This window comes from Lynx canadensis, chromosome E1 (assembly GCF_007474595.2).
Source record: "Lynx canadensis isolate LIC74 chromosome E1, mLynCan4.pri.v2, whole genome shotgun sequence".
NCBI classification, from domain to species: domain Eukaryota; kingdom Metazoa; phylum Chordata; class Mammalia; order Carnivora; family Felidae; genus Lynx; species Lynx canadensis.
In genome coordinates this window covers 14,814,952-14,839,543 of record NC_044316.2, presented here as the reverse complement: position 1 = coordinate 14,839,543, position 24,592 = coordinate 14,814,952, and the positions used below count along the sequence as shown (strand labels likewise).

The following is a 24,592-nucleotide window of genomic DNA, read 5'->3' as shown; positions in this document are numbered from 1 at the left end:
TCGGCTGCCAGAAATGCATTCTGCTTTGCAGCAAAGTAAACTAAATGCCTAATCACATAGGTGGCTCGCCCCAACTGCACCAGGGACCCAGAGGGCCACCATCCTGGAACCTCATCCCATTCCCATCCCGGCAATATCTGCCACTCTCGGACACAGAAAGTCTAGTCTGGATCTACAGGGCCCTCGTCCCAGAGTTTAGAAAGGGCCCGTTACTATGTGCCACGGAGTCACACACAAGCGTAAAAGTCATGTTTCTAATTATCCCCCAACACAACAGACACAGAGCACAGACAGCCATGGCCCGCTAGCAGCCAGGGGGACAGTTCTTCATGGTACACACGGCTCCCAGGGTGGAGTATGGATCATAGAGCAACTGCAGCGTCCCTCAGTCTCAAGTCATAGGATGGGCATCATGGTCACAGAGCAGGCTCCCTGAGGTGTCTTCTCCTGGGAGAAGGGCCGTTGAATCACCAGTGGCTGGAGGCAAGTGGTGGGAGGTGGGACTGAGTGCCCACACAGCACCTAGAGAATGCTCTCTGAACACCCTCAAGGTCAGATTCTCCAACATCTAGATTCTGGCTCTCTTCTCTGCCGGCCTCCGCTTCTGGGTGCTAGGGCACTCTAGAGAGAGGGCAGGTTTCTGGCCAGTGACCGCAGCAAGGGTAGGGGCAGATGAGCACGAATGGGCGAGGAACACCCTGGAAAAGTCTGTGCCTTCACAAGAGGACAGGTTGGGGCATGGCGCCTGACCCACCAGCAGAAGTGAACCTGGGTTCAATCTTCTGCTCCGGCCCTGGGACATCCTGGGGTGGGGGTACTGGCAGCAGGACAGTCATCGTCTTGCCCACAACATCTACATGAGAGCCTGGGTGAAGGGGCCCCTCCATCCCACCCACTTAGTCCTTGCTGAAAGCAGGGACCCCAGGCCCTCTGCCTATCCCTCAGGGGGACAGGCAATGAGATGCCAAGACTCCTGGAACCCAGGGCTGCTTGTGCCAACCAGTCTACAGAGCCTGTGCAAATGTGAGCATCTCTTCCCCTCCGCCGCCCAGGCAGCCTGAGGCCCAGGATGGCGTGACAAGAATGCAGGCCTGTGCCAGATGGGGCATGTGCCTGGCAGGCCTGCTTGGGCGGAACTGGAAGTGTGTGTGGGGAAAATCAAGAAACGAGATGCAGGCTGGAGGGTCTCCCCACAGCCAGTGGACTGTCCCAGGTCTTCACTGCTGACAAACCAGCTGGTTGCACTCACATCTCAGCAACAAAAACCTGTATTCAAGTGGCCAATTCCAGAGATCTGGACTGGAGAGAGAGCATAGGAGTGTGGCGAGAGCTCCCCCTGGGAGGTGGAGGGTACCTGCTGCCTCTTCTGGGGGCTGGGCCCCCAGCGCTCCTGGCAGTGGTAGGCAGAGCTGGCTGCCAGCTCTGGCCTCCGCCCTGGATCCACTCTCATCCGGGCTCAGATATGTGGTTGGGCTTCACCCAGTAGGTCCTCTGCCAAGGAGGAGCCAGGCTGGATCTGCAGGGATAAAACAGGCGGTGAGTAGAAGTGGGGGGGGAGGGGAAGAGCAGGTTTTCCTTTGTGCCTTTCCATCACTCCCATTCTCAAAGGATGCGGCTCCATGGTACAAGTGGGTTCCTAGCCCGTGCCCTCGGAGAACCGATGAGGAGCTCAAGTCCTCTGACAGTCCCCTTCCCCACCAGCATCCCGTACCTTGAAGGGTTTGCTTATCCCCACCACAGAATGTAGACTGTTGCTATAGTAACAGAGGAGAAACTGGTCCTCAGTCTCGGGGATATTGCTGACATTGAAGTATACCTGGAGGGGAGGATGAATAAGAATGGGGTCACCTCCCCAGGCTGGGCCCCACCCAGAGCTCAGCAACAAATCATCCCAGCCTCGGTTCCTTCCAAAGACAGAGCGGTGCTCAGGCAAGCCCTCATGCTGGAGACGTGGAATACCTAGCTTAGGAAAGGGGGCAGGTACCTGGCTCAGCCCATCGTTGAAGGAGACCTGGTTGTCCCTGACCCAGACATAGGACACGTAGTCATTAATGTGGCGCAGCCCCACCTGTGGGAGAGGGGATTGGGCAGTCAGTGGTCTGGGAGGACACAGGACCTATGGTAAGTCCTAAGGAGAGGACGGTTTTACTCCCCAGGCTGGCCATTGTAGCGTATGCACCCTCCCCTTCACTGCCAGCCCCTAGGTGGGCAAGGACCCCCATGGGGGACGAGCATGAGCTCTTCAGCCTGTGCCCAGCTCCCATAAACCCTCAGGATGGATAAGCCAGAGGAGTATGGCTGATGGATGCCACGCCTTTCCCGCCACATCACCTTGTATAGTCCAATCCAGTCCCAGGGGCTGCTGAGAAAGTCTGGGGTCAAGGAGTAGCTGATCAACATGTCGTTTTCCATGGTCCACAGGCCCTCAGGTATCAGGGTGATCAATGGGGCAGACACCAATGGCTTCAGCTACACGCAGGAGTGGGAAAAGGGTTGAAATCCCATAGCATCATTCCTTTCTCTGAGACGAATGTCCTTGCTGGGCCCTTCCAACACATCAGGGTCAGTAGGGGAAAAGAGGGCACGCAAGGGGGTGGGCATCGAACTCCGCTCGGCTGCCCCGAGAAAGTATCAGACCCTGGCTGGCCACCTGGAGGAAGGGGCCAAAGGCTTGTTAGGGGTGGCTGGCCCTGCCAGGGAAGATGGGGATGGGGGCCAGGTGGGTAACCACGCAGAGAGTCAAGTGTTGAGGGGTGATGGTGGGGGAGAATGGGGGAGTTGATGACAGGTTTAAGAAAGAAGGCAGAGAGCTGCTCTCAGGCCTCTAGGGTTTGTCAGGAACCCTCCCCAAGGCTCTGGGGAGAACAGCTATAGGCATGTAGAGGGACACAATGGTATACAGACAGACAAACCAGTAAGAAAAAGTGAAGGCTGAGGGCAGCCAGTGGGTCACCAAGGGAAGTCAACATCGCCTTGGTCATTCGATGGCAAGATGCGAGGATGGAGGGAGCTCCCTTTGCAACCTGATCCAGGTAGGTTTAGGACAAAAAGAAGTCCTACTTCACATAGTAGGTAATAAGCATAATGGAACTCATTAGCCCCAAGGGACGGTACCAAGAGGAAATGGAAACCTGTTCACAAAGGGTCTGGACACGTTTTTGACAGAGCCCTCCACAGCTTCTAAGAGCTGGGATACCTGACCTGGGAGGAGTGGCAGTGGTGTCCTCCTACAGGTCTCCCCTGGGACGTTTGCTGACATTAGAATCCAGGGCTGGAGGGTGTGGGAGGTGGCCCGGCACGGGTGCTCTGTTAAGTGCCAGGCAGCCCAGAAATTCACCTCCAAGTCAAAGGTGCTGGTGACAGGCTTATGGTCACTGATGCAGTACACCATGTGGCTGACGTAGCTCCTCAGGGTCAGGCAGAAGTCGGGGGCTGGCAGTCTCGGGGTGTGGGGGTTGGCCTGGGGCTGCCGCTTCAACCTCCACAGGATGCGGTCGGTCCATGCGGGCTTGCGTTTTTTCTCACTGTGGGGGGGGGGGGGTGGGTGGAGAAAAAGGAGGAGGAGAGAAGGGTTGGCAGGAGAGCAAGAAGTTACCCCCCACAAGCTTGCTGGAGCCCCTAACACCAGGGGCTATCAGTGGCCCTGAGAGCCCTGGGCTACAGCTGGAGCATGGCATGGCAGCAGACTGGAGGGGGCCCAAGGGAATCAAAAGTATGTTGGCTTTTGTCAGACTCCGCCAAGGACCTTCAGTCTGGTCTACGTTTGTATGAATCAAATTGTGATTCGGAACCGTTTCTTTTCAAAGCTTTTCTTCTTTCTTAAACAAAAGCAGCAGTAGCTCAAAAAAGCTGAGGTCTGGACTCGGGAGTCAGACGTGAGCTTGACTTTGGCTTCCCCCTCACTAAAGGCACGGCCTCAGGAAAGGAAAGGGAAGCATTTGGAGAAGCTGTCTATGCCTGCCACCAATACTGTTTGTTCCACTCTCCACTCCACAGGTGGAGAAATTGAGATTTAGAGGGGAAGGAACTTTCCCAAAGTCACCCAGCTACCGAGCGTGGAGCCAGGATTCAAGGGCAGGCAGCATGACCACAGAGCACACGCTTTTCATCACACCAACCCCTCCTGGCCTCAGCCTCCTCATCTGTAAAATGAAGGTAATAAGGGTTGCTGACGTGATTAAATGAGATAAAGCACAAAAAATATTTAGCACGGCGGTAGGTACAAAATAAACTCTCTGTAGTCACTGGCTATTATGACTCTTTGTTCTCAAGAGTCCTCCACTGAGGGACCTCTCACCTGTTTGCTTACAAGCTTCCTTGAAGGGCATGAGGGGCCGTACAGCCCCTGGAGACAAGAGTGCTCTCCTCCCCTAGGTAACTGTAGTTGCCCCAAGACAGGCAAATCTCTCACTCCTAACACAGCTATGCCCAGGCAGCTACTGCTGTTCTCGAAGACTGGCTGGCTAACCAGGCCCTGCCCTCCAAAGGGGGACCCCTGGAACGGGGAGTCCTGGAACGGGGTGGGGTGGGGGGGAACAGTGGCTGCTCTGGGTTCCTCCCCCCTTTATTTTATTTTATTTTTTTTAATTTATTTATTTTGAGAGAGAGAGAGAGAGTGAGTGGGGGGAGAGAGAGAGAGAGAGAAAGAGAGAGAGAGAGAGAGAGAGAGAGAGAGAGAGAGAGAGAGGATCCCAAGCAGGCTCCACAATGTCATCACAGAGCCCAATGGGGGGCTTGAACTCATGAACCGTGAGATCATGACCCGAGCCGAAATCAAGAGTTGGACACTGAACCGACTGAGCCACCCAGGCGCCTCCTCCCCCTTTATTTTATGTATTAAAAAAAATTTTTTTAACGTTTTATTTATTCTTGAGAGAGAGCGAGAGAGACAGAGCATGAGTGGGGGAGAGACGAGTGAGAGGGACACAGAATTGGAAGCAGGCTCCAGGCTCTGAGCTGTCAGCACAGAGCCTGACGTGAGGCTTGAACTCACAAACCGTGAGATCATAACCTGAGCCGAAGTCAGACACTTTACCAACAGAGCCACCCAGGCGCTTCCCCCACCCCCTTTATTTTAAATGAAGCCAGAGTGGTCAAGCCTGGTCAGATGGTTCCCTACTTTAAAAACTCCCCCCCCCCCCCACCATTTTAAAACCTTTAAGGAGTCTTCATGCCTCCAAAATAAAGCTCAAGTCCCCAAGTATGGCTTTCAAGGCGCTCAGGAGTCTCACACCCCTGTCCTACCTTGTCTCCCACCACTGTCCCAGACCCGCCTACCACAGTGACTCTTAAGCCTCAGGACCTTTACTCTTGCGGTTTTTGCTGCCCGGAACACACTTCTTCACAGGGAGAGGCCCAATTCCAAAGCTGTCTTTGTCATAAAGCCAGCTTTGAGCTCTCCTTTTTGCTTCCAAAGCATTTTACACCGGTGCTTCCCTAATTATGTTATACAGCGCGGCCATTTTGTTTCCCAGTCAGCACGTCGCTTAGCGTGAGCTCGGAAGGCAGGACTGGCTCTTGAGTCCCCTGTGTATTCTCAGCATTAGTACAGAGCCTGGCACATAGTAGGTACTCAATGGCGTATGGAACCCAAACTAACTAAAACCCCAAACTCAATCTCTCTCCTCAAAAATGATCTAATCCTAACGTATACGGTTTCAGATGTTGATAACCAGTTTGAAATGCTATTTTTGTCTTCTGTTTCATCCCCTGTTTTTAATTAATTAAAAATAAATAAATTAATTAATTAAGTTTATTTTTTTTTGAGTGGAGGGTGAGAGAGAGAGAGAGAGAGAGAGAGAGAATCTCAAGCAGGTTCTGCACAGTCAGCGCAGAGCCTCACGCTGGGCTTGATCTCATGAACCATGAGATCATGACCCGAGCTGAAATCAAGAGTCGGTCGCTCAACCAACTGAGCAACCCAGGCACCGCCCCCCCGCCCCCTTTTACTGTTTTAAATGAACATTTCCGACGTACTGTTGTCAATTCAACAGCAATAGTCTTCCAGCAACAGAGGCAGAATGGTGTCCTGCTGGTAAACTCTGACTCTGGAATCAGACAACAGGAGTTGGGGGAAGGTCCTGCTCTGTTATTTAAGAGCTACATGGTTCTGGTTGGTGAACATGTGATTTGAAGAGCGTGGCGGGCTCAGAGGGCATGGAAGCTCCTCGCCCTCTCCCCATACCTTGCCCTACGCATCTCTTTCATCTGCCTGTTCCTGAATTACATCTTTTTATAATTAACTGGTAATTTAGTTTAAAAAAGGCAGAGAGAGAGAAAGCTATGTGCCCTTGGGCAAGTGACTTCACTACTCCAAGCCTCAGTTTCTTCAACTCTAAGATGGGGTGATAACAGTACTTACTTCAAAGAGACATTGTGAGGACCAAATAAATTAATGTGCGTCAAGGGAGTGGTCAAAAAGTGCTAACTGGCTGAAGCACATCTGTTTGGGGCTCCTGGGGTTGTTTCAACTTTTCACTCTTCTGAGGACTGGTCAGAGCACATCAGAATGTGCTATTTCCATCCCAGAGACTATAAACAGAATCCCAGAACCTACTGAACCTACATTCAGTACCCAGCAATGCTTATACTTGGTGATGCGCCACATAAATACACCACCCTTCCTTTCAAAGTGTTCCCCCTCCTCAACTTTCCTATCATGGTGACTTCAAGATCTTCCCCAAGACCTGACCACAGCCTGTCTCCCTTTCTTCCTTTTCCATGGCCTGGCCCAGGCTTATCACTGGGCACCTGTATTGTTCAGTCTTTCAACAAAGATTTACTGAGTGCTTATTATATGCCAGGCAACTGGGGACCTGAAAAATGGGATTGACAAGGTCCTCAAAGAGCTTGTTTGACAAACAAAAGACAGGAAGCAAGTTAAGTGTGCACAAATTAAATTCCCCCAGTTCTCCATTTCTAAAAATAACAAGAGCAAAACATGGGGTCCTTCTGTGCATTAGACACTGTGACAGGTGTCTCACGGACTGTTCTAACCCTCTCAACACCGGAAGAATGTCACAGGGCGCATTTTCCTCCTTCTACAAGACCCTGAAGTTCAGAGGTCATCCTGTCCAGGCAGAAGTCGGACGTTTGCCCAGGTCTACGAAGTCCACACTCCTTCCACGGCACTCCCCTGTGGCCAATTCCCAGCAGCCAGAACTGTCTCAGAGCATGCCGTATAGAACTGGACCTCGCTTTTGCTTTTTGGCTGAATGGTGTGACTGAGTATAAGAAATGCTTCTGGATATTACCGTGTCCTAATTTTTGAAAAATTAAAACCGAGTAACTCTGCAAATTTCTCTTTAGGAGCTAGAAAATTGAGCCAATTTACTGACCCTAAAGTAGGGAAGTGTTCCATTTCTAGGTCAGAAATGGACTTTTCCCTTCCGCTCCCTATAGATGGCTTCTAAGTGTCTCACTGAACTCTGGACATGAGTTTTGACTAGATTGAGCATAATAACCTCTGCTCATCGCCTAGTGGAGAGGTTGACCAGGCTCGTGTTGACTGTAACAAAATCCTATTGCAATCCCTGACTTTAACAGGATTTCCCGCTCTGGGCCCTTTCACCCTCCCCTGTAATGGAGCTGACCTCGTTTCTCATTACATCTTGGCTCAGGGACGCTGCTGTGGCTGGGCAGAGCCGTGTGCGTACTATGCCCTGTATACAACTCACTCGCAGCCACTTTGTATGGCTGGTCAGCCTCTTCTCAAGGTGCCTCTCATCGGTGCTGCTGATTGACCGGAACGTCTGCCCTTCTTTCTGCCAAAGTCTGCTGCTTCCTTGACAGCAGCTCTGACTGACTCCTCCTGGCTTCAGCTGTCTGTCTCCTTACCATTCGCTCAACTTCCTTCGGCACTTACAGAGCTCTAGAACCTTTTACTGGCCAACTCTTGGACTTGAGAGTGTTTATTTGGATCTCTTGCTATGGGTGGGTCTCTCTACTAGGCTGGCTGCTCCTTAAATAACTTATCTTTCTTCCTTTTGTCCTCTCAGGCTCCCGATTCAAACATACGCCAGGCACTATGCTACATACCAGAAACGGTCATAAATCAGCTCTCTTCAGGCATTCAGAGTAGAGCAAGAAAAGCACACCGTGTCTTGAGAACCATACCAAAAGCATGATGTGTGCAGGGCTTTCAGGCGGCATGCCGGCAGGAGAGGACTCTCGGTGGGATGGGGGAGGGTCAAGGAAGGCCTTCTAACAGACGTGATGTCTGAACTGAGTTTTCAAGGATGAGTAACAGTCTGGTTACACAGACACACGGCAAGTGCTCAGTAATGGCGACCACAATGTGGGTTGTATCTATCATGTGGAAGTACCTGCTTCCTTCTTAGCAAGGCTTTGCTATCCCAATCCCGCCCTTTCTGCGGCTGCTGGCAAGACCGGCTGTGATTGTGGAGGTACTGCGGGCTAGAGGGAAGCATCGTGGGACACCAGAGTCCAGAGTCAGGTCTCAGCCCCAACTCTGCCACCAGTGGCTGAGCTTCCTGGGGAAGTCCTCTGAAGTCCTTTAACACCTCAGGGCCTCTCTAGCCAATCTCATTCCCTGCTGACCACAGCCTAGACTCAGCTGTAATAATTCCTAGTCTCCTGGTGGTTTCCCTACCATACCTCGGGGTGGGGACAGAGGGACACCTGGCCACATGGCCTGCCAGCAGCTCTCTTCCCGCTGCCAAGTGAGGATTTAAAGTCAACTGGCAGAGGGTCCCAGGCCCCAAGGCTTGGGCCTGTCCCACCGAGGCCTCCCAATTTCCATGATAGCTCTCATTTCCAATGCATGGCTGCGGAGACTGGTGTTCTCCGTGCCGCTGTGGCCCCGGGCCAGCTGGCCAGCCAGAACCTGCCCTCTTACCTCTTTTCCAGCCTGTTCTGTTGCCCAGGCTGGACTCTGTTTCCAGTGTTCATGGCCTCTCTTGTGTACATTGCCCAGGCCATGACCCCACCCCGTCTTGCTCCACACTCCTGAAATGGCTCACCCTCTCCCCGTTCCGTGGAGGGGCCGCTGTGGCTCTGCCATACCCCTTCCGGCACAGGGCCGTCGGTTCTACCTGTCTCCCTGGCCTGGCTGGGGAGATACCTGTTCGCTCCCTAAATTCCAGAGGCGCTGCCCTGGAGGCACTTCCCGCCTCCCTCATAAGGCAGCCCCGCTGTGAGGAATAAATGAAGCCGCTGCTCCAGGGGAAACGAAACCCCCAGAACACGTGAGGGGTTCTTCTTTCTCTCTTCTTTTTTTAACATTTTATCTTTAAGTAGTCTCCCCGCTCAACGTGGGGCTCGAACTCACAACCCTGGGGTCAAGTGTCGTACGCTCCACCGATGGAGCCAGCCAGGTGCCCCTATTCTTTTTCTTCAAAGAGATGAGAATCCTTGCCAAACTGGGCCAGGGACTCCATGCTGGAGCTGCTTTCGACCCTTGGCCTGAGCTTAAAGTTTTGGTGGTTACCTGGCCCTTTCTTGGTTTCTTAAAAACGTTTCTGGGGGCGCCTGGGTGGCTCAGTCGGTTAAGCGGCCGACTTCGGCTCAGGTCATGATCTCACGGTCCGTGAGTTCGAGCCCCGCGTCGGGCTCTGGGCTGATGGCTCGGAGCCTGGAGCCTGTTTCAGATTCTGTGTCTCCTTCTCTCTGACCCTCCCCTGTTCATGCTCTGTCTCTCCCTGTCTCAAAAATAAATAAATAAATTAAAAAACAAAAACAAAAACGTTAAAAAAAAGAAACGTTTCTGGTAAAACTACCACCTGAAGGCACGAATCTAACAACAGCAGTCGTCACCGTGCTTACCAGGTGCCAGGCACCAGGCTAAGCACATGCAAGGTCTCGTTCAATCCTCAACCCATGAGGAGGGTACTGTTAGCACCCCCATTTTATAGATGACAAGACTGAGGCTTAAACACCTGTCCAAGGTCACGCAGCCGGCGAGGGGCAGAGCTGTACCTCTGACTGCCAGCTGCACCGTCTCTATACTGTTTCCCATAAACTCCTCCCCGCCCCGACAACTACTATTTCATCTTCCTAAATAGTACCTGATTCACCCACAGCTGGGGCAGGGACACTTCATACCAGTAACTGGCTGAGCCGACATTTCTGTCCCCCTGTCTGGGAGGGACCAGAAGGTCTGGGGAAGTGTGGACAAGGGTGCCCAGAATGCTGAAATACGGTCCCTCCCAAGGGAGGAATGAGCTGCTTCTCCCCTTCCTCCTGCCCTACCTGCCCTGCCCCCACCCCCACCCTGCAGCCTCGTCAGCACCTCCATGCTCTCCGAGGACAATCTGGGGCAGCTCCCGTGGTCAGCGCCTCCCGTGGTCAGGTGGGAGGTGCCATTCCCGAGGTGGTGGCTGGCCGGATCTGTTCCCGCTTTCTAACACTTCTCCTGTGAGGCAGCTCCCTCTGCCACTAGGGCCCGTACAACCCGACTTCCCGGGCCTCCTGGCCCCGCACTTCCTCCTCACAGGCTAATTCCAAATCTGCGGCAGGCTGACCCTCTCCTGGTGGAGCCCCCTCACCTGGTATCGTAGTTGTTGGAGTTCTTATCAAACTTGTAGGTGGGCGGGAAGAGCAGAGGGCCCTCCTGGAACTCCCGGAGCAGCGGGTCGTGTTTCTTGGCAATGCTGAGCTAGAGAGAAAGAACAGTCCCATCTCCTAGGAGTCCTGACCCAGTGGCCCAGCACACACTCCATTCAAGGGATGAGCACGTGCCGGCACGCTAGGCAAGAGTCCAGCAACACCTCTTCCCTTCCTCACCACTGCCCCGGTGGCAGCCTCAGCACCCCATCCCCACTCCACCCCCAGGAAAGCAGCTGGATCCCTTTGTAAACATCACGCGAGATCCCTAGTCCCGCGAGAGGCAGATGCCTGCCATTTCCCAGTCCTTGGACTCTAGCGAGCAGGCTTTGAATTGCATCTGTTTGGGAGCCACTAGCAGACATGTATCACAGTGTATTTGGGTAGCCAGGGTGCCCCCAAAGGGGTAGTATCTCATCCTCCAGAAGGCAAGCAAGCCTGGGGATGGGAAAGACAACAGGGTATAGGAGAGTCAGTGTCTGGTGCGGGGCCACGGCAGGCGGAAGCCCTTCTCGTTCCCCAACTTATTTCACACCTGGCAGCTCCTCCAGGCGAAGACCACGTCCCTGGGTGCAAAGGGAACAGGGGCTTCAGAGGCTTGGGAATGGAGGACAGGTGCTCAGGAACCTGAGCAGTACTCCCCACATTTGATGTTAGGCCTCCACAATGGGCTCAGATCACCCCTCTGGACCCTTCCTTCATTTGATACCTGATCCTTCTCCCACAGGTCACTGTAGCACTGATTTTTTATGGATTCCCGAACAAAATGCAGCCCAAAGTCCTCGATCCGAAAGTTCATGTCTCCAAACCAGAGAATGAGGCTGCAGAGAGAAAAGAAGGCAGCTGAGGGCTATGATGAGGTAAGAGAAGACAGGAGCAATGGACCCCGGGGCCGCTCACTCCTCTGGCACAGAGCTCGAGGGGCAGGTGAGGTGCCAGATGCTGGGAGAGGAGTCAGTAATGGTAACAACGTGGCATGGGTCCTACTGGGCTGTTCTGACGGCCACTTCCTTGTCCTCCAAAGAGGCCAGCCCCTGGGGGCAAGTAGCAAATATAGAGCAGGCTCTAGGCCTCCCACGCCCCCCTCAACTGGCCACCAGGCAAGGCTGAGAACCAGCTCCCCGTGGGTGACCTCAAGGAACCATGGCCTTCTCAATCTGGGGTGTTCAGAAGTGTCTAGAGCTCCTAGGCGGGCCAGGGAGGCAAAGTTGGATGGGAGAGTAGATGGAGCGTTAGGGAAGAGGCTGGGAAAGGGGGGGAGGGGAGCAAAGTTGCCTGAGGAGGATGCTAGCCTGGGCTGACCGCAGGGGCAGCAGTTCGCAAGCACATGCTCACTCATGGTCCAGGATGTTGGGGATGTTCTGCCCCTCAAAATTTTGCATCTCCAGGATCCGGTCAAAGTGCTGCAGCCGCTGGTCATTGTTGGCCATGTGGGGGGGGAGGTGGCAGTTGATGATGCTGACATAGTAGCCATAAAGCTTCAGGCAGATGTTGATGCCCCCTTTGTTCCCCTGGTGGAACAGGTGGGCAGAAGGGTGGGAAGTCGCTCTGGGTGAGAATCACCTCCCCTTTCCCATTGCAGGGCCAGACACTCAGCTCCTTGGAGCGACGTCTCCATCTAAGAGCCCAGGTCACCCAGTCTGAGGTCTCAGGGGTGCTAAGCTCCCAGGGGCAGGAGAGCAGATATGTGGGGCACTGGCCTGGAAGAATGCTAAGATTCATTTCACCCCCTCTTTTATTTGCTCACCTCTAAAGAACCCAGCCCTCCCCGGCCCAGTGGCAGGAGGCCTCCCAGCTCACAACTCAGACCACAGCTCAGTCCTTACCCAGTACCCGAAGAGGCCAGTGGGGGTGGATTTAGTAGAGAGGATCTGGACAAAGGGCAAATGCTGATGCTTGGCAAAGAAGAGTAAGAGGAGCCCCTGCATGCGGACACTGGAGACCTACAGCACAGGGGGGACAATGGTCATTCATTTCCCTGCACTGGCTGAGCACGACCCTGCCCAGCCCTGAGGTCAATGGTATCTCAGCTCGAGTCTTACTCCCCTTAGCTGCCAAATGATGCATTCTGGGAGCTGAGCAAGTTCCAGTTTCTGTTCTTGGCCTTGGGTGGAAGGCAGGGAAGACAAGGCTGACAGGGTACCCTGCCATCAGGAGGGCACTGACTCTTCAGTCCCAGTCCCATGGAACCCAGGGGCTCCTCTCACCCATGCTCTGTGGGTCCTTTGGGCACTCTGGGCTGCTACCCCTGTGGGCCAGGGCCTCAGAGAGGAATGGCACAATGCAGGATAATGGCTAAGGGCAGTGGCTTTGAAGTTAGCCAGATCTGGGTTCAAAGCCCAAGAGTATTTGATACTGGGCCAAGTCTCAGTCTATTTTATCATTGATAAAGCAGGAATCTATCTCATCTATCTCACAGATGCTGGAAGGATTAACTGGTAGCTGCTATTTTCTGGTTTAAGGATTTATTTTTTATTTTTAACATTTATTATTGAGAGACAGAGTATGAGCAGGGAAGGGCAGAGAGAGAGGGAGACACAGAATCTGAAGTAGGCTCCAGGCTCTGAGCTGTCAGCACAGAGTCTGACGCGGGGCTCAAACTCACAAACTGCAAGATCATGACCTGAGCCGAAGTCGGACGCTCAACCGACGGAGCCACCCAGGCGTCCCATGGATTTTTTTTTTTTTTTTTTTTTTAAGTAATCTACACCCAAAATGGGGCTTGAACTCATGACCCTGAGATCAAGAGTCGCAGGCTCTTCTGATTGAACCAGCCATGCGCCCTTGATTTAAAGTTTTTAAAAGTAAATTGGGTGGCAGGGTGGCTTGGTCAGTTAAGCATCTGACCTCGGCTCACGTTATGATCTTATGGTTTGTAAGTTCAAGCCTCGCACTGGGATTGCTGCTGTCAGCACAGAGCCTCTTTTGGATCCTCTGTCCCCCTCTCTCTGCCCCTCCCCCGTGAGCATGCACATGCACATTCAAAAATAAGCATTTAAAAATAAATACATACATACATACATTAATACATAAATAAATAAAAGTAAATTTAGGGGGAGGGGACTGCTTCAGTCACTTAATCATATGACTCTTAATTTTGGCTCAGGTCATGATCTCACCAGTTGTGAGATCAAGCCCTGAGTCAGTCTCTACGCTGACAGCACGGAGCTTGCTTGATTCTTTCTCTCTGCCCCTTTGTCTCTCTCCCTCCCTCTTATAACCATTTTATGAAATTAAAAAATACATCTAAGTAAATTCAGGGAGGGGTGCCTGGATGACTCAGTCGGTAGAGCATGTGACCTTGATCTCAGGATTGTGAGTTCAAGCCTCACATTGGGCGTGGAGCCTACTTAAAAAAAAAAAAGAAAGTAAATTCAGGTAAAGAACACGAGAGAGCCTTCTAGGGTGCTAAACGTATTCTGTATCTTGACTTGTTGACTTGACAGGTGATAATATTGGTGCATATACACATAAAAATCCATAAAAAATACACTTAATTTTGCAAACATTATAGGTCAATGGAAAATTAAGAAAATGCTCCACAAAATAATTATACCCTGTGGTTCGTTGCATTTCCACAAAGGCAATGAGAGCAAGTACAGTGGACATGTGTTTACGGGCTGGGGAGAACGGCCACCATCTACACAAACCCTTCATACCGCATTTAACCTCTGCACCAATGTCCCTGTTCTGCAGATGGAAGGCTGAGGCTCAAGGAGACTAAGGAACCAATAGGACTACTTGGATAACAGTATTAGAGGTCTGGGATCACCAAAATCCTTGCTCTCTTTGAGGTGGGGTGGGAAAGGGCCCTAGCCAGTGACCATCTCACTCAGCTTCAGGCTGTCTACACCTACCACCCGAGTAGCTGTTTCCGGAGCATGAGGTGCAGAGGCCAAGGAGGAAATCCCCGGGTGGGGAGTGTGTACTGGGGCCTTCCAGGAATTATGAAACTTGATGCCGCAGGCCAGGAGCTTTGGCACAGTGGAGGAGTCAAAGCAGGGAGAACCCCAAACCCAGGAACGAGTGAGGGAGGCGTGGAAACCTAGGGCTGGGTAGAGGTTGCTACAGATGTGTCCTCAGCCCCACCCTCCAGCCCCAGTCTTGGTCTCTCCCATTCACAAGCACAGGATAATGGACCGGACTAAGGAACCGATAAAGATCCAGGAAGGGCTGTCAAGCTTAATCCTAATCCACGGAGCAGGTCTGGGCCACTGGGACCCAGCACAAAGGCACCAGTCCACTCTGTGAAGCAGCAGGGACGGGTGGGGAAGGGGGGGGTGGCAGAGGCAGGAAAGCCTCAGACTGGGAGAAAGGGTGGGGCCACGGGGGGAAGGCGGGAGAGGGGAAGTTGGGTTGGAGGAAGTGAAGTAGGAGGAGCTAAGGAAGGGCCTAAAGGGAGGCAGATAGGGGCTCTGGAGCAGGCAGAGGGCCTCAGGCCCAGGCTTCTCAACCTATAATTGGCAAACTCCTGCCAAAGGAAGAGGCTGCAAGCAGGGCTCACCCCTTCCCCTCAATTCTTGGCTAGGGGAAGGAGGGACGTCTATCTGCTTTGGGTGCCAGCCCCTCAGGCAGTCCTCCCAAACGCGGGACGCTGCATGGGTGGAATGGGTTGTGTCCCTGCCACAAGCTGAGCTAATTTCCTTGGCTCCATTCCATTCTACCAATCCCTTGCCAGTTAGCTGGGGCGCAAGGAGGCCTCCAATCTTGGGAAGAGAGTGGGTGGTGAGAGTAGTGGTTCTGCCCTCACAGAGGCTCTAGCTCCTCGTCTGTAGAAAGAGGCCTGAGTTTCATCTGGAGAAGACCAAGGGCTTGGGGGTTGGCCTTTTCTAGCCTCAGCAGCAGGACAAAACTTGGATTCCCTCCTCCTGGCTCTGCCCTCAAGAGGACTCACATCTGTTGCCTTGGCATCTTTAGGCAAACTGGGGTAAGAGAATCAATTCTGAAGAAATCCAGTTGCCCAGGGAGAGAATAGAGGAATTCTGGTATTTCCCAGAAGCACTGCATAAGGCGCTCTGAATGGGAGGATGCTTCATCCCTCAGCTGCGCAGGACATAAAGGTGAAGATGCAGCAATCTAGAGCCTTCCTGTGGAGTCTCCTATGGTCTAGTTTCCCCAAAGAATACTGGCCTTTCAGACTGAGAACTATTTTCCTCCCCATCTATCTCCCCTCTCCTAACCTCTGGGCCCCTAGAAGTTGAGGCACATGTCCTCTATGATCAGAGGACACCCTTGGATACCAGCAGGCTAGCCTTGGGATACCTGTCAGCCTCAGAGCTCACCAATATAGCACTAAAGTATAGTAATCAAAAACATGGGTTATGAAGTTTGAAAGATATGGATTTAAATCCCAGATAGCCTGTGTGACCGCTGAGTCTTGGTTTTATCTGTAAAATAGCCATATTTCAAGAGTTATGGTTTCTAAGTAATGTATATGGAAAGCTAATTTACAATGCTTACTACCAAGTAAGCACTCGATACATGTTAGCAGTTATTATTATATTCAGGGACTTCAGGCTGGGCATGTGAGTAGAGATGGAGGCTGGCGGTAGGGTAGGCACTGAGGTGTTAATAAGCTCCCCCCTCCACCCCCCGGGATTCTCCCAATCTGAAAAATATCAAGGTGTTAAACTAACCCCCGCGGTCCCAGCTCAGCTCCAGCTACATTGGAAAGACACAAGGCAGACAGGAGCACCAGGAAGCCAGGTGCAACTGAAGTTCAGGCCTTTAAATAAATGGAAACAGCATGAAAGCCTGAGTGGGAGACCAAAGGACTGGGGGTTAGTGAGGAGAGGGGAGATACATTTCCCAACTGCCCATGAACTTGTAAGTTACCTTGACGAAGGTCAGAGGGGAAAGCACATCCATGAAGAAACTGCTCCATGGGTCTTCAAAGGCAGTGTCAGAAAGGAGGCTCATGATCCCACAGTTCATTTCCTGCAAACTGCCCATCCCAGGTCAGAGGATCTCCCCTGGCCTAGAGGGTACTGCCTCTGCCACGGACATTTAATACTGCCCTCAGCACTTTCAAACCTTGGGTACTCATGACCGTGATCTCTCCCTCCCCTGGCTGTTGATCACCAACCCTTTGCCATCACTAACTCAGGACAAGAGACACTCACTGGCTGAAAGCTCCTAGCCTTCAGACTCCAGAGCAAGGGAGGACAGGTCACAGTTCCCCGTGGGGACGATTTGGGACTGGCTGGGCTTACCTATCTCAGATATGGGGAAGGGTGAGGGGGCATTGCAGACACCTACCCAATGACATACATGTCCACACTCAGGTTCTCTTTGTTGAGCTGAAGAAGATCACTGAGGTCTAGAGGAGGTGCTGCAGAGGCCACGTTCCACGTCACAACATGGATGCTGTGGAAGGGATGCAAAGGGAAGTCGTGGAGGAAGGAGGGTAAGACCTTATCCCGGTAACAAACGGGCCGAGGCCCGCTAACGGCTGCACCACGATCCCCTGCAATCGTAGTGGGAAATGTGTTTCTGCACCTGGGTGTGGGAAGAGGTGCACTGAACTGCAGGCTCTTCATCCTGACTTCCGTCCTGAAGCAGGACATTTCCATCCTGCTTTGGCTCCTCCATGCAGGCCCACAGCTGCCCACACCTGGCAGCATGGGTGCTGCTGACATCAGCAAAGCTGCTCAAAGTTTTCTGGGGCAGGCAAGGGAAGGGGTGGGGATGGGGTGGGTGGTCAGGAACTTAATTCCACCAGCCATTCACACCTCAGGGCTCCTAAGACCACCAGAAAGATTCTGGAGGTTCAGTTTCTACCTTGTAAGAGGCCTCGGCACTACAAGACAGGAGAATTTCAAAAATAACAGAGATAACAATACCACATTCCCTTCCTTCCTTCTTCCTAGGAGGTCCCTGGAGCATAACCAAATTCCGCCAAACATTTCAGGGAGCCCAAAGAGAAGATCCTAAATAACAAGGTTCTCAACATCTCTCTCAAGAGTCTACCCTCTCTTGGGAAAAGTCATCAGTTGGATAACATCCTCAACCTTGGCTTCATGCTAGGGAAGCAACAGAACTTAGATCAGCAGCTCTCAATAACAATGGATCACATCACAGGCTCCGGGGAAAAGACACTTGCAGATCTCTTTAATTGAATAGTTACAGCAATACTCCCAGAGAGCCCGATTCTGCTCAGTACAGAGCAGGCAGGAGTTACAAACCCTGCAGAGACCAAAGACAGCCACCAATCCCTAGGTGAGTCCTAGGGACACTATGAGGAGAGGATCTGCAGCAGCTGCAAACCGAGAATGGGAGCAGCTACAAGGGGGTTGAAAGAGGTGGGAGAGAAGGGCAGGACGTCTAAAAACATCTCTTCTTCACCAGATCCTGTTCTCAGAGGTCCGTGTTCTAAAAAGCACAATTTGAAATTCTTGGCCTTTTTAAAACAACTTCCTGCCCCTCCCTATGAACATCAACAAAACAATACACAAACCACCTTTCTAGGCATTCGGCCAGAGATTCTGGGCTACGTTAGTTTAAGATCTCCCCCTGCTGTCCAACAAAGGATTAAGAAAAGCAACCCTTTTAGTGCAAGGCTCTTTGTTTTCCCACGGACCAGCTCTAAATGGATGGAGAACAAAAGTCGGGATTTCTTGCCCTCACTCTCAGATCCGACGATTAGCAGCAAATCCCTGCATTGTGACTTGCACTAAGTTGGTGATTAGCGCTGTTCTTTGCTAAAGAGCAAGCATGGGACCAGGCTATATCCCTTCGCTAAAGGATCTTACCTAAATCTGATTTCGGATTTCAGGAGATCACAACGGGATCAGGCAGACCCCGTGATGTACATGCTGATCAAAAGAACAAGATTTCTACTCTAGAGCTGACAGAAGAATGCCTTGTTATGTCTTTAACTTCAGACAGCCCGACACCGCTGCCTCCGCCAGTAGCAAACTGAGACACCTGCTTGGGGCACCCAAATAGGAACGAACTCGGCGGCTTGAATTTGGAGGGGGCGCGGGGCTTGGGCCCAAAAACAGCCCACTCGACATCGGCTTAGGAGAACTGGGGAGGGCCTCTGAACTAGAATCAGCCCTGTAGGCCTGGTCCTTTCTCTCCCAGTCTAGTTCTACCCCAGATCCGCAGCCCGGAATGGGTAGGAGGCAGTGATCCTGCCCGGAGCAGGCCGGCCTGCCCGCAGCCGCCTTCCTCACCTAAGCGTCTTGCCTCTCGGTTCGGTTAATTTCCGTGGGTTCACAGCCGCCATCGTCCCAAGTAGCGGCCCGGCCGCCTCGTGTGTCCCCGCCACAGCCGCTCCTGGCCCGATCCGCCTCCCTCCTGCAGGAGGTCCCGGCCAGCTTACTCTCACCAATTGTTTTCCTTCCGGATTCTGACTCTCCGCCTCAGCTTCCGTAAGAGGCGGGGCTTGAGGGCACGAAGGGCTCTGAGTGGCTCGGCTCTGGGGAAGAGGCGGGCCTCTCCAACGAGCGCGAAACGGCGAAAGGCTGCGAGGAGAGAGGCTTAGGGGGATCCGGGCCATAAGACAGGCACGTCTCTGTGTCGTCAGAACCCGACGCAACGATGCCCCGCCCGGCGCGCCGGCATCTATCACCGCCCCCCCCGTGGCTCCCAGGGTGCCCCGCGCGAGGCCGGCCGGGAGGGGCTGTTTTCCGGCGGAAGCTGCTGCGAAGCCCGCACCAGCTTCCTCGAGCCGGCGCGTGTCCCTATCGTTGGAAATGGGGTCTCTGACCTCTGCGCTGTGCCCCTCCACCTCCCCAATGCCCAGAGACCCAAAGGGCGAAGGTTGAGGGTGGGGTGGCAGCCCAGCCACTGTCCTGCCTGTAAACCAGTCTCTGCCCCTCATCTACAGGTAAACGCTTTCATGTTGGTCATTGAGCTCCTCCGTCGTTCCTCTCCACTCCCACTTTAAAGTGCTTCTCGCTTTTCAAACTCATTAGGTTATTTATTACACGTTAGACGCTGGAGGGTCCTGGACTCTTAAAAAACTAGCCACCAAAGAATGAAAAACCACTCCCTATATTTGATGAATATCAGATGAAGATTATTTTGCCAAAGATTAACACAGATTTTCTTCAGATAACTGGTTCTTAATCTTTTTTGGCAGTGGGGAGGACGATGCATGGGATTCCTTTGAGGATCCGATGAGAACCATGACTCCCCAGAAGAACGCACAATTTCACAAACAAGTGTCATGAGGTTCACAGACCTGGGACTTTTTTTTTTTTTAAGTACATGTTTTGATGGGTAGGATGGTAAAAAAGAGGGAGATGTGAAGAGGAGGAGAGACCAAAGCAAAAGGGAAATACTGCCAATATAAAGTGGCAGAATTCCTTTCAAATACGTGATGTCTGCGTAAGTACAATGACGAGGGGATGTTTTAATTTACAGAAATTGGCCTGCAAAAAATTTTGGAGACATCTTGTATTTTTTTCTAATCCTGGTAAAATGGAAGACATCAGCAGAAGTTGGAGCATATCTAAGTTGTAAAATGGACATAAGGACATCACCAATAAGCTGGACTCCAGAAATCTCTGTCTAGGATTTTATTAGACTGCTTTTCTCCCCCCAATATACCTGTTTTGGAAGATTGAGACAAAAAGGCACAAACTCACATTAAATAAACAAGGTAATCTAATCAGTTCTACAAAGTGTATTTTGTAAAAGAAGTAGCACTAGGAACCAACCGAAATAAGTCAGGGAGTCCCAGCAGGGACTATAAGAGGACTTGGGAAGATATACACATGCCCACAATACTGACCCCGTCCCTGACCTCTCTCGACGAGAAGGCCAGAGCCCGGCATCCCCCCTTAACAGAGGCACTGCTGCTTCAAACTGGGACTATGACCCTGGAAATCTAATGGAAGCAGCTAGTCTGCAGGGGCACGGCACACCCTCAGGTACTATCCCCGGAGCTGAGGCTTGCATCAGAAGCCCCTCTCGGTGCTAGTCAGTTTGGGGGGTGGGTGAGAGGGTAAGGGGGATACTTAAAAGCCAACACTGTTGCCCAGCAGCAACACTATCCGTGGGGATAGAATAGACCAGGGACACCCCTCCTTATGTTTCTGTGGGTTGGAGCCCCAGATCCAGCTGACCTCAGGAAATTCTACTCAGCTCATGTGGATGCTTTCAAACTGGGGCAACAGGTGGATGTGGGAGGAGCCAGAGAAAAGCCAGATAAAGAGCAAGCCCCCAACTCCACGGAGTTGGGAGTGGTATGTGTGGATCTTAAGAGAAGAGCTGAAACAAGGAGACTAACATCTGCTGACCCTCAAACTACCTGTCTGCTGAGAACATCATGGTTCGTTTCTCCCAGGATGACCCACATCTGGACTTAGATGATGAATGAAGAAGGGAAAACGTTAAGCACAAATATAATTATAGCTAATACAGAGCTTGTAGGAAAACATTAACATTTTTCTCCAGTAGTAATGCTTCACTTTCCCAGTCAAAGAGAAGCTACCAGCAGTCGGGATCCTAATAACCAACTGAACTGCCCCAGATCCATTACTGTAGACCCCACAAGGTGAGGAGACTGAAAGGAAGGTGTAACAGGACATTTCCTGGTCCCAAAGAGGCCTCAATGAAGGTGGGAGACAACCACACAGGGGTCTGAGTCCATCCACTGTTGCCCCAACAGGGCCACAGGGAAGCATCCATCAGGATGTCACAGGTGCAATCCTGTGAAACATTCCCTTATTGCACTTAGAAATGAGTAAGGCAAAACAAACTGACAAGAACATAAGGATAAATGATCCCATCCTACTTCTTGCTCCCCCAACACAGATTTGGTCTCTTAATCAGCCACCCCACCCAGGCTGGCATGGGCTTGGATCACAACACGCTTGGCTAACAACATACCTCACAAGGCTTGGGAGATGTTGGATGACACCACAGCTATCTCGGATTCTCCCACCAGGAAGGCATGCTTGGGTTTTGCCAAGTCGTACAAAACCATGAAGCACTCAGCAGCTTCTACCTCCCTTGGAGTCGACTTTTTCACTGGCCTACTATGGTAGAATTCTATACCACGATCACTACTTGCTTTTGATTGTCCAGGACAGAACTCAGCATGGGGGTGGGATGAGCTGAGTCCTTGATCCCCAAATTCCTTTCCGGTAGCTGGAGACAAGAGGGAACATGTTCTGCTGGGGAAAAGCTTTTTGCATGCTTGTTTTGTGCAGCAAGAAAAGATCAGGACCCTTCTGTCCTGACCAGCCTCAAAGACAGGGCAGGAATGTGAGAAAGCACAGAGAAAAGAGGATTATTGCTGAGTGGCAGCACCAGCCCAAAAGGGAAGAGGAGCATGGACATACAGAGCTCCTCAGGGGGGTGGGCACACTAATTAGTACATACAGGGCAGACTCAGTTCTAAGGGCCACACTGGACAGGTCCCTCCAGGTGGAGAGTTGGCCCCGGACATATCATGGGCTCTGTGAGGTTCAGACAGAGTGGGCAACAGGAGGGCCGAGAAGCCATAGGTGTTTCTAAGACTAGTGACCAGAGATGCGATGCCTGGGGCAGAGGTTATCTGAATTTGTTGAATTTTTAAAACAGACTGGCTGGGCCCTGGGTACTTCCTTGGTGCTTACAGCACATGAACAATGGGTTACTGAGAGCAGAGATCACAGTTAGGAAGCCACACTGCTGTTCTGTGGAAATGGAGGAAAAAACTGTATTTCCAACTCATCTCCTCTCCCCAGGTGAGCACTCGAATTTGCAAAGATCTGCCCAGGAAGTGAAATACCTCAGTTTATCCCAAGGTTGAAAACAAACAAACTTAAATCATTTAAATCACCACATCACAAAAGGCAGCTATTTTGAAAGACTAAAAATGTCACTTGGAAATAAAGGGAGGGGCACACAGAAATGGGCTGAGAACACAATGGCTGGAGAGGGAGGAGCTGTAAACACAGCACCTACAGGCCATGTATCTCAGAGGAGCAGGCTCCCGTACACGTGGGCTTCATAATACCAGACGGTCTATTTGTTCACAATATTGAAGGGCATCTAGAATTAGCTACAGTAAGGGATCGAAAGTTGCCTGAAGAATGGGCACAGAAAGGCTGCGTCCGAAGATGGCCTGTCACTCGGGAGGGTGGAGCTGCTGGGCCTTCCTGTTGACCACTGTCTTGCAAAACTAGAAAAGAAATACAATTATTAAGGAAGCAACAGAGGAAAATAGAAGCACACTGTAAATCGTCATTGATGGGGGAATTTCAAAAGGAGGAAAGATGCCAGTTGGGGGTTGGGGTCAGGGGAGAAAACTAAGGCCCAAGCAGCTGGCATTGCACCAATCCACTTGATCTTACTGTTTTATCTCTCAGAAGTCCTCAAGCACATGAGGCAGGGAGAGCAAGCTGAGGTCCACGCTACTGCTAAGACCCCAGGCCTCCTCAGCAACTTAGTGGTAGAGGACAACCAGATTTTATTTGATAAAATAATTTTCTCTCAGAGCCTGATGGGAAGCAGGACCAGGTTTTCAATGCCATGACCAAGCCAGCTCTGAGCTGCTGGAATACCAGGAGTCTGGGGAGGTATGTAGGGCCCTGGGGGCTAAGAGAAGGACAGGGCTTGGGCAAGAGTGACAGCATTAAACAAGGAACATCTCATTCTGGTCCTATGACCTGGGCAGCAATACTCTCCAAGCATCTGAAAGATGCTGCCTCTGATGAGGACAGCTACTTAGTATGGGATCAGGAGGTCTAAAGAACAAGGAAACGATGCCCCAGACACAATGATGGACCCTAGGAAAAGCTGTCTGGCCCGCAGATTTTCCAAGGGTGGGGCAGGTAATGCTGGCCTGGGAGCTAGGAACGAGCTTAGGGGCATAGGGGGCACCCCGGAATGCCAGCTGCAACTTGACACGACTCTAGCTATGACAGGGAGAGGAATTAGTTGCAGATAAGCTTCAAATCTGTATCTACCAACACAGCCCCACTCCTCACCCCCAGGTCCATGTGTCTGGGCCGTTCATTATAAAATCACATATCCCTGAAATGTCCTAATAGTCACAGGGTCTTTCAGTGGAGGGCTGAGAGCTGTTTAGCATGGCAGCCATCGTTATTAGTGGAGGGCAGGATGATGAACGAAGCGTGCTTCCTGACTCCACAGCGAGCTGCTGAGGCCCCGAGGACCCAAACTGGCTTTCACATCTATGACATGCAAAGGGAGGGTATTCGGTACATACAGTGCAGAAGGGGGAGGGGTGGCTTTAGTCATCTGCGGTCATTCCTTTCACTGGGTCCTTTTGTCTCATCTGGAACAGAAAAAAACAGGAAAAACTGAAGGCTCTTGCTGCTGATGGAACTCCAACACAAATACATTCCGCCTTCTCTTCAGTCCTGCCAATGAAGAGGGTGGAGCATTTTTTGTTCACAAAGCTAATCAGAAGAGAATTCTGCATACATACGGCCAAAGCCCTACCATGGATAGCTCCGTGTCACTGGTCCCACTGTCCAGGATTTCTCTTCCTCGCCCTGCATCCCAGTGCTGGGGTATAGCTCTTAAGCTCCTCTCTTTCTTCATTCATTCATTCAACAAATATCTATGAAGCAACTCCTTTGTGCTAGAAACTGCACAAAACTGCTTCAGGCCTGAGGATTCAACAGTGAACCAGGGAGAGACCAAGTCTCTCCTCCCAGTGCTTACATCCTGGGGCAAAGTGAGGGAGAACAAACCAATATGTCAGGTGGGGCCAAGGGCTGTTTGGATGGAGCATGACCCTGGAGAAGCGGGTTGTGGAAGGTCTCTGACAAGTGACATTAAGTAGAGACTGGCAGGAAGCGAGGTGGCAAGTCCTGTGGCTCCCTGGAGGGGGCAGGTGGAGGGAAGGGCAATTCCCTTTCCTGGGCTCTGCTGAGAGGCTCCACGCCATCGGTCAGATGGGCAGAGCGTGGCACGAGAAGGCAGGGCTTGAAAGTGCAGGGGCGGGTAGATCTCAGCAGAAGTGTGAGGCTGCCGGAAAACAGGATGGGGTCTTCTCTGGAAGCCCTGAGTGGCCCCTGTCAGCTGCACCTTCCAAGCAGAAGTGGACACAACTTCTCGT

General features: G+C 51.9%; 2 protein-coding genes and 1 long non-coding RNA gene across 7 annotated transcripts in view; 1 reads left to right on the top strand and 2 right to left on the bottom strand.

Moving 5' to 3' along the window:
* Positions 1–227: 227 nt before the first annotated feature.
* Positions 228–18,940, bottom strand: INPP5K (inositol polyphosphate-5-phosphatase K). 4 transcript variants are annotated; one of them, XM_030294977.1, is made up of 12 exons: positions 18,741–18,940; positions 16,822–16,929; positions 16,399–16,500; positions 12,390–12,506; positions 11,899–12,074; positions 11,273–11,384; positions 10,506–10,615; positions 3,338–3,524; positions 2,332–2,469; positions 1,985–2,068; positions 1,712–1,816; positions 228–1,516 (listed from the first exon to the last, which is right to left on the bottom strand). In XM_030294977.1, the coding sequence occupies exons 3-12, from the start codon at positions 16,495–16,497 to the stop codon at positions 1,457–1,459; spliced, it is 1,188 nt and encodes a 395-aa protein (XP_030150837.1). In that variant the 5' UTR covers positions 16,498–16,500; positions 16,822–16,929; positions 18,741–18,940; the 3' UTR covers positions 228–1,456. The 4 variants fall into 4 exon arrangements, with proteins under 4 accessions (XP_030150837.1, XP_030150835.1, XP_030150838.1 ...); XM_030294975.1 differs by having other exon boundaries at positions 16,399–16,507; positions 18,741–18,939; XM_030294978.1 differs by lacking the exon at positions 18,741–18,940 and adding an exon at positions 17,062–17,543 and having other exon boundaries at positions 16,399–16,507.
* A 280-nt stretch (positions 18,941–19,220) lies between these two features.
* LOC115500513 lies at positions 19,221–20,189 on the top strand. Of its 2 annotated transcripts, none has more exons than XR_003964546.1 (2): positions 19,221–19,396; positions 19,936–20,189. It is a non-coding gene; the product is annotated as an uncharacterized LOC115500513 (long non-coding RNA). The 2 variants fall into 2 exon arrangements; XR_003964547.1 differs by having other exon boundaries at positions 19,652–20,189.
* The window catches only part of PITPNA (phosphatidylinositol transfer protein alpha), a 40,954-nt gene continuing 36,544 nt past the window's right edge, over positions 20,183–24,592 (bottom strand). The window contains exons 11-12 of the mRNA XM_030294982.1: positions 23,735–23,803; positions 20,183–22,684 (exon numbers count right to left, since the gene is read on the bottom strand). Coding sequence (XP_030150842.1) covers positions 23,759–23,803 — 45 coding nt within the window. The 3' untranslated portion in view covers positions 20,183–22,684; positions 23,735–23,758. The remainder of the gene's footprint in view (positions 22,685–23,734; positions 23,804–24,592) is intronic.

Excerpts from the sequence above, each read along its gene's own strand:
- INPP5K (XM_030294978.1), bottom strand. The coding sequence starts at position 17,201 with ATGTCAGCAGCACCCATGCTGCCAGGTGTGGGCAGCTGTGGGCCTGCA. Across the intron at positions 16,930-17,061 it reads GCACCTCTTCCCACACCCAG|CATCCATGTTGTGACGTGGA; the intron begins GTGCAGAAACAC and ends TCCCTTCCACAG. Across the intron at positions 1,817-1,984 it reads TCAACGATGGGCTGAGCCAG|GTATACTTCAATGTCAGCAA; the intron begins GTACCTGCCCCC and ends CCTCCCCTCCAG.